At 38.5% G+C, this 15,387-nt stretch overlaps 1 protein-coding gene across 8 annotated transcripts in view; it reads right to left on the minus strand.

Annotated features, from left to right (window-relative positions):
- The window catches only part of FREM1 (FRAS1 related extracellular matrix 1), a 171,709-nt gene that overhangs the window by 74,330 nt on the left and 81,992 nt on the right, over positions 1-15,387 (minus strand). For all 8 annotated transcript variants that reach the window (XM_074394856.1, XM_010338740.3, XM_074394857.1 and 5 more), the window contains 4 exons: positions 12,319-12,571; positions 6,711-6,905; positions 5,445-5,630; positions 3,746-3,942 (listed from right to left, as the gene is read on the minus strand). In XM_074394856.1, coding sequence (XP_074250957.1) covers positions 3,746-3,942; positions 5,445-5,630; positions 6,711-6,905; positions 12,319-12,571 — 831 coding nt within the window. The remainder of the gene's footprint in view (positions 1-3,745; positions 3,943-5,444; positions 5,631-6,710; positions 6,906-12,318; positions 12,572-15,387) is intronic.

Genomic DNA, 15,387 nt, shown 5'->3' on the forward strand with positions numbered 1-15,387 from the left:
GAAATTATTTGAATATATCCTGCTTCAAATTTTCTATGAGACTTGTACAGGATGAATCCTAAAAAGAAACTGCTGGTTTACTAGGAGTGTAAAAGAAACAGCAAATCTATTAATTTCCCTTACATTTTTTCCTGAAGATTTCAAAGCACTTTATTCATTTCCATGAAGAAAAAAATATGATTTTTCAAATATGTATTGTTCACAATTCAAAGGTCGGGGCAAAAATGCAACAAAGACGGTGCTTGCCTTGAAGAAGTCACAGAAAAGTTCAGTTGTAAAACTGAATCTAGAACCTTTACCTTCGTAAACCAATCCTCCTGGATCTCCTTGCTTCTACAAGTCTTCTGCTTCTGTCTGCTTTATAAGTGGCACAAATACCTGCTACATACACTCAGCATATTAGGTGGTTATTTTTGTTATTGCAGTAAAAACTTCTGTATTTCCATTGAAAACAACAATTACAAAGGGTGCTACTGGATGCATAATTATGTATATTTTCATTCTGGATTCCTCATCTCCCTCCAGTTCTCATACTTCCAAATTTCCTGAACTACTCTTTCCATTCCCTCTCATGCCTACTTCAGGTTTTATCATCCTTTAAGCACAAAGACAAGCGCCTGTGTATCATTTCACGTAGTCTCTAGTCATTCAGAACTTGACAATGTTACTCTGCTGATTCAATCTTTTTTTCTCACAGTGAGGATTGCGAGAACAAAGAAGTATTTCTGTTTATCTACTTTGAAATATAGCAAAATCTAAATAATAAGAGTGTATAAATTCTACCCATGCCTATTGATAACCTACAATGTTACCATGCTACATGCTGTGGGGAATACAAATATTCTCAACAATCCAAGTCAGGTGAGACTGCAAAGGCTTATCCATCAATAATTATAACTCAAGGAAGTAAATGTCTAGTGATGCTAGACATCCATAACCAAGAATCACAAAAGGGCAGAGATCAGGATGTTTTCATGACTGAGAAGGCAATTAAGCCTTGAAGGACATGTATAGTTTAGATTTGTTAAAGCACCCTTCCCTCCCTCCATCCCTCCATCCCTCCCTTCCTTTCTTCCTTATGGTTTGGATTTATTAAAACACCCATCGTTCGTTCATTCGTTCATTCCTTCCTTCCTTCTTTCCTTCCTTCCTTTCCTTCCTTCCTCCTCCTTCCTTCCTTCCATCTGCTTTCTAAGTGGCACAAATATCTGCTACATACACTAAGTATATTTGGTAGTTTTTATTTTTGTTATTTCAGTAAAAACTCCTGTATTTTCCTTCCTTCCCTCCTTCCTTTCCTTCCTTTTCCTTTGCTCCCTCCCTCCCTCCCTCTCTTCCTCCCTCCCTCCCTCCCTTCCTTCCTCTTTCCTTCCCTTTCTCCCTTCCTTCCTTCCTTCCGCATGCTCTTCTCTGTTGCCCAGGCTGGAGTATAGTACATCAATCATAGCTCATTGCAGACTCAACCACCCAGGCTAAAGCAATTCTCCCACCTCAGCCTCCCAAGTAGCTGGAACCATAGGCATGTGCCACCAGCCTGGCTCATTTTTAAAATTTATTTTTATTATTTGTAGAAATGGGGTTTTGCCACATTGCCCAGGCTGGTCTCGAACTTTGGGGCTCAAGGGATCCTCCTGTCTCAGCCTCTCAAAGTGCTGAGATTACAGACATGCATCACCGTGCCTGGTCTAAAGCATCCTATCATTTCAGCCTCTCTTACTGACTTTGAAGGGTGCCCTCCTGCAACCACGTTTTATTGAACATGTGTTAAAAAAAAAAATTACTTGGTATATATGATACTTGGGCAAAAACGATACTGATTTTCTTTTATCTAGCCCTACTTATTAAAGATTAAGGTGGCATCATAGTTCAACTTAACAATGATATACTTATGAAAACATCTGAAATAGGACCTTGCCTTTTTCTCCAAGAACTTTAATAAAGCAACTTAAAATATGTTAGAATATCCTTCTTCATAGAGCTTGACTAAAATGTGAGGTTGTTTCTTGAAGATTGAATAGTTTATTGGGATTAGGACAACAAAAATTTTGGATCAATATACATAAAATGCCAAATCTTATTAGCAGTAGGTTTGGAATGGATTATAACTTAAACTAAAACCTCAAATCTTCTTGCAGCATTAACTTGATGTAAGCTCAACTACCTATAAATTAAATACATTTTCTGACAAGAAAGCAAAATATGGTTATCTAAAAAAAAAAATGTGAAGCTTAAAGTCTGCTTTCCCAAAACACACAGGGCTTCATATTTTTCACTCTCCAATAGTCTCTCTGGAGAATGCAGATAAAAGCATGACTAATTCCAGAGAAGAGCAAGAGACAACTTCCCAGCGGTCTAATTACTTCAGAAGCCCCAACCCTAGGCAAATACAAGACAACGAAGGTAAACATAGGAGGACTCATCTGAAGATTTTTTTTCTCTCTTCTAATTACTGAAGGGCTCTCCAGAGAAACCCATGTGCCAACAAAAGTGAAAAGGCAGGAGCTGGCTCTCACATTTCATGCTGAGCTGAATTTCGTGTTCCATTAAGATTCAGCCGAAAATTAAAATCAGATAAATATTTTCACATTTAGAATTTGATTATTTTTGTGAAAATAAGGCTAAATAATTCTCTCAAAATAGCTAAGATGTGCTTTGGTCACTATCAGAGAAAGGTGACAAATATAATATTAACATCAATAATACTAATGATAGCTGGGCACAGTGGCTTACGCCTGCAATCCCAGCACTTTGGGAGGCTGAGGTGGGCGGATTACAAGGTCAGGAGTTTGAGATCAGCCTGGCCAATATGGTGAAACTCTGTCTCTACTAAAAATACAAAAGTTAGCTGGGTGTGATGGCAGGCGACTGTAGTCCCAGCTACTCAGGAGGCTGAGGCAGGAGAATTGTTGAACCAGGGAGGCAGAGGCTGTAGTGAACCAAGATCCCACCATTGTACTCTAGCCTGGGTGACAGAGTGAGACTCCATCTCAAAAAATAAATAAATAAATAAATGATAATAATAATAATAATAATAATAATAATAATGACACTTATTTATTAAGGGTCTATTCTGTGCTTGACTACCTTAATCATCATGGCTATCCCTTAAGAAAGATTTGATGCCCATTTTGCAGATGAAGAATAGAAAAATACTTTTCCCAAGACCCTACAACTAGTAAAAAGCAGCACCCAAGTCCCTCTGATCCCAAAGCCTATGCTCATTTCATTTCTCAGGATTAGTTACAACCTATGTCTGGGTTAAATACTCTTGTGAAAAAATAGAACTGCCTAAAAAGAATTATATATTGATGTGAAAGATTTCTTTTCTTTTCTTTTTTTGAGATGGAGTCTTGCTCTGTTGCTCAGGCTGGAGTGCAGCAGCATGACCTCGACTCATTGCAACTCTGCCTCCCTGGTCCTGTCAAGCAATTCTCCTACATCAGCCTCCCAGGTAGCTGGGATTACAGGCACAAGTCACCAGGCCCAGCTAATTTTTGTGTTTTTTAATAGAGATGGGTTTTCACCATTTGGTCAATGTGGTCTTGAACTCCTGACCTTGTGATCCGCCCGCCTTGGCCTCCCAAAGTGCTGGGATTACAGGTGTGAGTGCCCAGCCTATTAAAAGATTTCCCCACTCCTCGCCAATTAAATGTGTTAAATGTACTTGGACCAATGTAAATGGACTAGGTGAAAATAAAAATTAAAACCAATAAGAGAGAAACTGAACATTTGGATAGTTTCTTACAGTAATATTCTGCACTACAAAGTCAGGAGTTTCATCATTTGTGGGGTTGATGATAATAGAAAATGGTATCTCCACGGAATGTTGTTTCCCATCTGTGACGTATACTGTGAACTGGTCGGCAGTTGGTTCTGTCCTCAGATGCCTGGACTGCACGTAGTTAATGTGAAAAGCGTTCATGTCTTTCCACTGAAATGAATCTAGAGCACACCAAGATGGAACAGATAAATAAGAAAAACATTTTTCCAAGTTATTGATCCTTAATCTTTAACCCAATAACAGCTGATTTCTCAGGAATGCAAATAAGAGATCACAGCAGTTAACCTAAGTATCTGCTATCAAAGGCTGCTACAACAGCCAACCATCAACATAAAAGCAGATATCCATGGATCATAAAGAATGATCAAATTTGCATGGAGAACAGAAGAGTGATGATTACTAGCCAGTATGCACAGAGACTTCAAGACTACTTCAGATACTTAGAATAAATGTCAGAGACCTTCCCTTGATTAAATGACTACTTTTGCATGAATGGTTCTCTGTCATGCTTGAATAAAAGATACTACCTCCTTCATGTAAAGGCAAAACAACAGTCAATCAATTATCTGTCCACTCTAAGACACACATATCAAGCAACGGGTTGGATTGAGTGGAATTAGCTAACCCACTGTTTTGATATTTTGACATGGCTTAAATCCAAAGAGAAAAATGCTCTAAGATGTGCATTAAGTCACAAGAGAAATTGGGTAACATCAAATGCAATTAATCTTAAAGTCAGTCTCTTTCATATTTAAAATGGACACTCTTCAAAAGAGGGTTGGAGAGTCATTTCTATGTCCTTAGAAGATTTTGTTTTTGCTTTCTGTTTTTGTTTTAGTTGGTTTGTTTTTGCCTGAAATACAAGAGCTATTTAAGTATTTGGGATACATTTTGGTTTTGAAATCAATGTCATCTGCTTCAACATTTCAGGCGTTCTCTCTGTTACACCCATAGTATATTTCCTCATCCTTTCCTCCAATACCTATTCAAAGTGCTAGAAGGTTGTGAGGATGACACCTTGTGAGCTCCCACTAGATTTACTCTATCATGGTATCCTGTGTTGCTATGAGGGCCTTTTAAACCATTATCTCATCAATGTTTATTCTTGGATTTTTCATAAATAAAATTCCATTTATTTTGAAGTAAATTTGCATGTATGGGGAAATTTGGAATAAAATTTAAAATGAAAAATAGTAAGATTCAAAAGTATCAGCTATAATAGTAATAATAATTCATTGAATACATATGGTACTTTAAAGTTTTTTCTTTTTTTTTGAGATGGAGTTTCACTCTTGCTGTCCAGGATAGAGTGCAATAGCAAAATCTCGGCTCACTGCAACCTCCGTCTCCTGAGTTCAAGCAATTCTTCTGCCTCAGCCTCCCAAGTAGCTGGCATTACAGATAAGTGACACCATGCCCAGCTAATTTTTTGTATTTAGAAGAGATAGGGTTTCACATGTTGGTCAGGCTGGTGTCAAACTCCTGACCTCCAGTGATCCACCCACCTCAATCTCCCAAAGTGCTGGGATTAGAGGCATGAACAACCACACCCAGCATTTTAAACATTTTGAAAGTCCTTACCCAGTTACTAAGCATGAGCTGGCCAATCACATCCATAAATATAATGAAGGGAGTCATTGCTGGTCATGAAGCTACAACTTACCTATACTTATGCCCATATTGCTTTTTTCAAAACCCACAGAAGGGAGTATATTTTCGAGGTAGCCAAACTGAGGAGGAGACACCAAAACAAATTCCAAGTCATCTGCTGCAGTGTCAGGGTCACTGGTGGACAAATGGTTAACGGTAAGGGCTGCTGAACAGCCCTCATCTACAACAAACATTAGACCTGCATACAAATAAAAACACAATTACAGCTTAGCATGAAATCCTCTAAACAGACTAGGTAGGACTGCATGCAGCGACTGAAATTCTAGTTCAGAGAAGCCTCCCATGTGCAAAAACATTTCCATGGGAGATGTCCATTTTCTCTGGCATAATTCTCTTTAAAGTGAAAATCTTGAGTGGTAATGAGTGAATTTACTTTGACTTATGGAATTATATTTTTTTCTTGTACAGGTAAGCCAGACAATAATGGAAAGACAGCAGAAATACTAACTGCTCCAGCACAGCCCTTTAGTCATTCTCAAGGAACTCTGATTTCCCTTGTGTCTCTATGGAAGTGACAAATGAAAGTAGGAATTGCCAAACTGTTTTAATGTTAAGCCACTAAATGTAGTTTATGTACTCTTCAAGATCAGTTGTTATCTCTGTTTGTCAGAGCATTAATTGCCTGAGAGCTATTATGAATTGCTCATAAAAAAGATATTTTTCATGCCTTGATGCTTAATTATTCTGCTGGGATAATGCTTTCTTTCCAGAACATTGCTTGGGAGATAGTTTGCAAATTACAATAACATTCATACATATGCTTATATTTTTTTCTGAGAGACAGAACATATACATAATGCCTGTGAAGAGATGACTTTCTAAAAAGCAAGTAAGGTTAAATGTATATAAATGGTCTCCCTGGTATACTCATTCTGTTCTAATAGATATTGTTATGGATAAAATAAATTATTTTCTCTTCAGCAGGCAAATTATATTTTCTCATGTGAAATAAAATCAGAATATTTGAGGATTGCAATGTTGTCCTTGTACCAACACACACACACACACACACACATACACACACACCAACATATGTATTCTCTATCCATAAAGAAATATTTAAATTTTTAAACATGTAAAGTCTTTTGCCCTGTAATCTTAACAGATTTGGGTTTTCCACAAATTTTAGGCAGTTACCGAAAGACAATTCCGTATGGTGGTTTTCTTTTCAGATTATAATAAAATATATTGTTTCACTGAACCATAGATGTGACACTAGATGAGACGATAGTACAGTAACAGAAAAACACATTGTCACCTATTGCAATGGAAGGTGGCTGGTTGTCTACTGGATATACTGTGATGTTGAGATTATACACTGGAAAGGACTCATGAAGAGGAACAGATGGATTAGGTCCATTGTAGCAGCAGCCATTCACAAAAGGGCCAGCCTCTCCATCCGAAACCACCAATGTAATGGTGTCAAAACAAGGCATCACGCCAATCTCGCCACCTGGAAGACACAACTATAGCTGAAACCTGACTTTTTAAAAATATAGAATACCAAGATGAAATCTACTCACACCTCTTCTACAAGCATTGAAATGACAAGGGAAAAAAAGTTAGTGGATTAAATAAATGTAAAACCCAATTTTATCACTATGAAATCAAATTTAGTCATGAAAATGATGCAAAAATTCTTGCCCATCTGTTGCCTCTGGTGAACTCCCTACCAGCCATGTATTACCATAAGGAGGGACAAAACAGGGCTAATAAGGGTTTAATGGTTCATGAATTAACAAGGCAGGGACCCGAAACTTCACTAGTGAAGGTTTCGTTCTTCCCTTATAATTGTCTCATGTTAGGACCAACCTTAGGGAGAGGGAGAAGGCATCTGTGTTCCTTTGGGAATTGTCTTTCCATTTGCAGTAACCATCTTAAATGAACAACCAACAACCACATAGCAGTTATGAGAAAAGAGGATGTCGTATAGGTGAAATACAAAAGTAGGCCACCTTTTTGCCACTTCTTTTAATATTCTCCTTTTTATATATTAGCCAGGAGGTTTTTAAAAATAGCAACTGTGCATGGGAAAAAAAGAGGCATTTACTTTCATTTTCTCCTTTTCACTTTGTAGGTCTCACACCTGTGGGATTCAAAATGCTCCCAGCTTAGACAGGGAGAGGAAGAAGGAAAAAAAAGTCATGATTAGATAGTTTATTAGCAACAGGGCAATCTACTCTTGAGTTACCCAATAAAGACATGGAGTAAGAGAGCTTACTATCCTGGACACTGAAAAGTTTTGCACATGCACTGCTGGTATTTCTCATGCACCACCATGAAAATCCTAAGAACTGACTGATATATTGGTTGTGCCCCCACTCAAATCTCATCTTGAATTGTAACTTTCACAATTCCTACATTTTGTGGAAGAAACCCAGTGGGAGGTGATTGAATTATGGGGACAGATCTTTCCTGCCCTGTTCTCATGATAGTGAATGAGTGTCATGAGATCTGATGGTTTTAAAAATGGCAGTTTTCCTGCACAAGTTCTCTTTGCCTGCTGCCATCCATGTAAGATGTGACTTGCTCCTCCTTGCCTTCTGCCATGATCATAAGGCCTTCCCAGCCATGTGGAACTGTAAGTCCATTAAACCTCTTTCTTTTACAAATTGCCCAGTCTTAGGTATGTCTTTAGCAGCAGCATGAAAATGGACTAATACAGGGAGCCATTAATTCTTCGAGTTCTGATGAACCTAGGATATAAAAGATCAGGGACATCCTCTTTTTTCACTGGACACTGGTCAAATCTGCAGAGCTCTGTGGCTGCTATTATTTCCCCTGTTTAAAAATGACAAGGAAAATCTAAAGATGATATTATTGAGCAACCAAGTGATCAAAGGCTGGGAAAACTGGGCTTAAAAGGAAAAATAAAATTGAAGTTGAGAGAATTAAAGAAACAATCAGCTTTCAGTGTGAGGAAGAGTCAAAAATAAGAGACCTCTCACCTATTCTTATATCTTAAATACAAATTGGCTTAAAACATCTGTTTATTAGTAATTCACTCAATAAATATTTATTCAATACCTACTATGTGAAAATTAGTGTTTCAGGTGCACCAGTAGAGAAAAGGGCAGACATTCTGGAATTGTCAAAAGACATTTCAAAAGAATATCAAATGTCAAAAAAAACTCACTATGCATCAGGCACTGATACAGTCTAATGGTAGAGAAGAAAATGCAGAGTGGTTAGAATAGCACAGATATGTGTGTGTGTGTGTGTGTGTGTGTGTATATATATATGTGTGTGTGTGTGTCTGTGTGTATATATATATGTGTGTGTGTGTGTGTGTATATATATATATATATATAAAATGTAGAATCCCCCACATGAAATTGCTACTATGAAACCATTTTTTTAACCCTGTTACATAACAATTTTACATGTTTCAGCCTGATTGTGTGCAAAGTGCTAAAGATGAAAGAAAAGAGTTTTAGCTGACGATGGCGTAAAGGCAGGGCATACATGCCAAGGAAAGACAGCAAGGTTTCCATATGCCTTTGCTGGTTTTGTGCTGAGCATTAAAGAGTAAGAGTTTGCCAAGCAGATAAGCAGATTGGGGGATGGGATGGAAGATCTGTAGGGAGAGGCAATGGGGTAGAGAAATGAAAAGTCACTACAGAAAGAGAAGATAGCTTAAGGAAAAAAAGGCAAATAGCAAATTTCTCTGTAATGGAACCATAGGATATTTACAGAAATAGCTGGGAAAACAGGCTGAATATTAAGCCACTAAAAAGCCTACAACATAGGCAGAGAAATTCTTTACCTTGAAATGGTATATAGCCTAAGGACATGATTTGCACTTAAAAATGTTAAGCACAGTGTTTTTTAAACATTTGAGGGAAGACAGGGTCTCACTCTGTTGCCCAGGTTGGAGTGCAGTGGCATGTTCACAGCTTACTCTGGCCTCCACCTTCTGGGCTCAAGTGATACTCCCACCTCAGCCTCCAAGTAGCTGGGACCACAGATGTGTCCCGATACGTCCAGATAATGTTTGTATTTTCACAGAGACGAGGGCCTCCCTATGTTGCCCAGGTTGGGCTTGAACTTCTGGGCTCAAGTGATCCTCTTGCCTCAGCCTTCCAAAGTGGTGAGATTATAGGTGTGAGCCACCATACCTCGCCTCAGAAAAAAAAATTTTTTTAATTACTTCATGTTTAATGTTTGGAGAACAGCAAACTAATAATGGACTTTTATATAGTAAAATGTTATTCTGTTACTAAAACATATTTATAATGACTTTCTAACATTTAATATACATTTTAATAAACATTTTTAGGTGATAATCTAAATGATAAAAGCAAACTGCAAAACTGCATGTACAACATGATTGCAACTATGTTAAAACTATGGTTAGAATAAAGAGAATAAAATACTATAATACTGAAATGTGAAGAGTGACTATCTTTTAGACATGTAATAAGGTGATTTTTCAAAACTTCATTGTACTTTTCCATTCTTTGCAAGTTTTCTGCAATGAATGTGTATTATTTTTATACTTACAGAAAGCAAATAAAGTAATGCCGATAAAATTATTCTTAGATGGCCTTTAAATCAACATGTAGAAGCAGGAGAGGGGCTAGAAGACTCACTGAAACCTCAGATCCTACAATACTGTGGTTCTTTATTCTGATCCCAGCACACGGCTGGGTAACTACCTATTGAGTAACAGTAATCATTACAAGAAAACGTAACATTCAAATACCAAAATACCCTTTGAATTCAGTATTCCTTCTAATTTAGTAACATAACCATAAGCCATCTATTTGAAATAATTTGCCCGAATGTCCTACTAGTTTTTTTTTTTTTTAAATTAGTTAACAGTCCTGTCCATGGTCATCACACTAGAGGAGATGCAGACATCTGTATACTTGCTGTTTAGCACTTAGAACAAGGCACTGGAAAAGAAGACAGATTCTTCTCATTCCTACTTTACCTGTGCTACACGAGCCTGCCAGAGATGTTAAGTAATTAAGCAATAAATAATAATCATTGGTCTTTGGATCCCTTTTCTTCCAGCCTATTTCATTTCTATTGGGAAATAAACAAATACCTAGCTGTGAACTCCTGAGAGACATCAAACATATGAACTGTGCTCCCCAGGACAAGGAAACCACCCATGAAACCTTTCCTAAGACTAAACACAGGTAAGAGAATAGAGAGATACCACTTAAAGAAAAAAGAAGTCTGATTAAGTGATTAAGCTGTCCCTTATTAACTAATTGGCCACGAGACATTTATTGTTTCAATAAATCATTGTTTTCCAAAGTATTTAGGACAAATATTTCAAAATGTTTTCTCCCATTTCTGAATTACTCTTTCGCTATCCCTATTCCTCCTCTTGAATTTCTTTCATGCCTCACTGCTGAGTGCATGATGGACTATATTGTTTCCCAAGAACAGTGACAAGCAAAACCTGGCTAACCCCCACCCCCCATGTGGAAAACTGGTTGGGGCATTCTAAAGTAGCAAAACAGTATATGTATATCACACACCGGTTAAAACAATTCTTTAAGCATAAGTCACGTGACCCTGCCCCTGTGGCTCCCTCGTGGAGAATACTTTCTAGCTTGTCTTTGATCAGTGGTAAGCAGGCACCAGCTGCCTACCTAGTTCATCTTGGTTCTATGAGAAGGCACAGAAAACCTGTTTGTTAATAACAATCACCTGTTCAGAGAGAATAAAGCTGTGGCTCAGAATCTGCTCAAGGCCCTCAGCCCGAAATGCTGTCAGCCCCTGAAGCTCTCAGCTAGGAAGGCTGCTGGCCCCTAAATAGTCCCACTTTGCTGTTCCATCTGGGTGTCTGCTTCTTAATGCCTTCAGTGCCGCCTGGGTGGGGGTCTCTATAGCTGAGCTCGTCTTGGAACCTCACTGCTTAAATTCTCTTCAAATAAGAAAATGATTTGAATTCTGAAAGTTCTTATTTCTTATACCACTCACCTGCCTTTACATACTGGATCGTACTTCCTGCATTGGAATTTGCAGTTTAAAGAGGTATATGGATGAGTAGACAGGAAATTGCACTAGAGTACGGCAAAAACCAGCAAGACGAAATATACAGCATTGTTACCAAGGAAGTGTTCCCAACCCAGACCTCCAAAGATGTGCAACAGTAGATGATGTGATGATGTGCACGTCAGTCACACTGTCATCTGTGCATGCAAATCTGCCCATTGAGTCAAAGTCTTACACAGGTCTAGGTCATATTCCTGTGTACCCCACTGTGCCTAGTGCCATACCTTGCAGATATCAGATGTTGATTTAACACATTTTTAGTGGAACAAATGCCACTTGGGTGACAACATAAAGCAATGCCAGAAGTGTAAGAGCAATGCTAATAAACATTTTCTGTACATCTAACCTGTGTTCACACTGTTGTTTGCTGTGGGCATGTCACATACAGGGTAAGACATTATTGTTGCTTTTCAGGAACTCAAAAAGCAGACCAGTTTCTTCTTAGGTGCTAATTGGTGATCAATAAGCTTTGAAAATTAATAATATAATTAACTTAGGAGCTTGCTTCAGGCATTCCTGTCTTGATTTATAGATACACAAACTATGATGGTCAAATTGACCAAAAAGTCTGAGGAGCATCACAGGGTGAATGGAAGGTCTGTGTGGTCATGTCAGGAACAGAGCAGCAAATAACATCTGCTCTTTCTCCACTGTTCGAAATTCGTTATAATAACACAATCAGAAATACTTCCATGTATGGTGATCATGCTGGAAAAATGGAGACCAGCCTGCAGTTGTTTCTTGTTTTTTAATGGAAGCAAGCATGATGACTGATTATGGGAGCCCGCACTGAGGAGGAGAGACTTTCATTTTGCTTGCATTCCGTCACTGGTCACCATGCTGCTGCTTACCTGTGTGTTTGTATGTCACAGCCTCTGAGATAACATCTCCCTGAGAGAACTGATGCACTGTGACTCCAGCTCTCCTCACCACCCCATGCTGAGGTTCTTGAGCAATCACAAACATCAGCTTCAAGTCATCGCTGTCCACATCAGTAGCAAAAATGTATTCAGAGGTGATGACCACCTCTCCTCCCTCTGAGCAATTCATGACAGGCATGAGGTCCGCCTTTAGGACTGGTGGTTCATCATTGACAGGGAATACCTAGGCAATGAAAAAAAAAAAAAGGCATGTTTTCAGAAAAAGAAAGAAATGACAAATTGTTTGACTGATAATCCATTGCTCATAGTCAGAATGAAAGGCATTTTTGATCTTACAGACACATGAAACAATAGCCATAGAATTTGGCCAAGCAATCTGTATCTTTTAACTTTCCCTATGTAAACCATCTTGCAAGGAATGCCCCCTGTGAGAGACATTTTAGGTAGCAATGGGAGAATACGGTTATGGTTCGGGACTCAAAACTCTCATTTGTTTCTAGACAGACAAAATATAAATGTGATATAAGGCATTCTTCGCCACAGCCCTTATCCTCTTTCATTAAATTTACACATTCCAGAAGAGTTCTGGTCCTTGTGGTCTGAGGCATTTACATTTACTGCATCAAAGTTATTTTTGTTTGAAATTACTTGGTGATTACAAAGCTTTCTTCCACCCTCAACTTCCTGCCACCCAGGAAGTTTCTCTGGACTTATAATAAGCAGCAGCTGCATTTCAAAGAGTCTGAGTTAAATATGAAACTCTGTAACTATTCAATCAATGCCAGGTTTCAACTAGACAAAATGTTTTTCTCTCACTCTCACGAAAATAAAACTCCAAGTAAAAAGGAAAGAAAAGCAACATGGGATCACGCTGGCTCTCTAAATTTAAAAAGATCGTGTAGAACTCTGGAAAAGTCTATCTTCTAAAAGGGAGTGAAGACAATCCCCCTCTGAGTTCACAGCCACAACTTGGTGCGTGCTGCAAGTTTGCCACATCTGTCCTGCGAATCCTGTCAACCCTACACCTTCTTCCCTAATGCTCAGCCAAAGTGATCTTTTCAACATGTGGATTTTAAGTCACAGCCTTACAGAGACCTTCAGTGGCTTCCCATTGATTCTGCTAGGATTTCTCTGACTTTATCTCATGCTATGGGGTGCCTTTGCCACTCCACTCCAGTTTTATCCCAACACACCTTCCCATCATCACAGGGTCTTTGCACCATCTCTCTTCCCACTGCCCATCTCTCCTCCCACCAGGGAATTCGGTTCCCAACTCTTTGCTTGGTTAACTCCTCCTTCAGGTTACATAGGGATTCCTCAGGAAATGCTTCCTTGATTATTTAACTAATTTAGGGGCTTCTATTATTGACTCTCTTTTAGCATCCTATTTATGTAGAGTGCCATCTAAATTTTAATCAATTAATTATCTTGGTGATAATCTGTTTAATGCCTGTCTTCATCCTTGGCCTGTGACCTTTAGAAGAACAGTGACTTTGTCTTATTCGTCATCATATTCTGAACATCTAGCCTAAGACTTGGCATAGAGAAGGCACTTATTAAATATTTGCTGAATAAATGAATGAGTGAATGCAACTATGCATATATATCCTGATTACTCTGTTATTTAAACAGGCTAGCAACTCTAAAACAAATATACATTAACTCGTTTGGACACTTGCTTTAATGGATAGAGAAATTGGATGAAAGCTCCAGGCTGGTTATTTAATTAAATATTTAAAAAGCCTACAGTAGTCTCTACTTTTCTAATGGCTTAAGAAAAATCATCTTTGTTCAAGTCTGCTGAGTGAATTCATTTAAGACCCTCTCCCGTATTGTTTTTGACTCTGAGGAATATCACCAACAAATTCAATGATGACCATCTTGCAGCAGTTCACAAAAGAACCTCAGCTTTCAAATGAATAATAAAGTCCAAAGGCAATAGAATTAAGAATATTCCTTCTGGGAAAAAAAAATCACAAACACTTGTCCAAAAATTGGCTGTGCCTCTGTTTGGCTTTTAAAGACCATACTCTTGTGTTTAAAGAAACAATAAACAGATTATTTTCCCAAAATGCATTGCCTATTGTCATGGGCAGCATTTAGGGTTGGGGTTTTCTCCTCACAGATTTGCTTTTCAGACAAGAAAAGCAACTCGAAAAAGCTTTGTCTGTCTGTAAGTCTGCCAACAAAGAAAACTGTCCTTTTGAAGCTGCAATATCATACTGCTCTTTATCCAAACCTCAAAGGCCATTATGACGACTAAGTGGGAAAATGAAAGGAAGAGACTGCCTTGTTCCCGGCATAGAGAGGTGCAAAGGAGCAGCTGGCCAGTATAACTACTATAATCACCTAGTGATGTAGGAGTGTGGCAGGGTGAGGAGGCAAAAACACTGGCCTAGGTAACAAAGCATGGAGATACCAACCGAAGCCTACTCTGTTTAGTCAATGATTTGGGGCAAGTCATTAAACACTTTTGGACCTAAATATCCTTAGCTATTAAATGGGGATAACTTCTTCATTGAACATTCTTTATTAGTCACTAAAATACCTTACAAAGACATTATTATTACCAATATAATAATGATTTCATATCACAAAGTTCTGAAAAATTCCAGCAGAAAAAGAAATAAACTAGTACAATGAAAATAATTAGTGGCTCTTCAGGGAACATGGTATATTTTTCTTCAGACCTTCTTTTGTCACCAACTATAAATACCTGCAAAACCCTACGAGTTGTGCTCTTGGACTTGCATGCCACTCAACAAAGAAACTCAGGGGATTCCTGTAAGTCCCTTGGGCATGCACTCAACTTATTTTCTTTTGAGATTGTCTCCCTCTGTTGCCCAGGCTAGAGTGCAGTTGGGTGATCTCAACTCACTGTAACCTCCGCCTCCCAGGTTCAAGCGATTCTCCTGCCTCAGCCTCCCAAGTAGCTGAGATTACAGGCACCAGCCACCACGCCCAGCTAAATCTTGTATTTTCAGTAGAGACAGGGTTTCACCATATTGGTCAGGGTGATCTTGAACTCCTGACCTCAAG

This window comes from Saimiri boliviensis, chromosome 2, assembly GCF_048565385.1.
Source record: "Saimiri boliviensis isolate mSaiBol1 chromosome 2, mSaiBol1.pri, whole genome shotgun sequence".
In the NCBI taxonomy this organism is placed as follows: Eukaryota; Metazoa; Chordata; class Mammalia; order Primates; family Cebidae; genus Saimiri; species Saimiri boliviensis.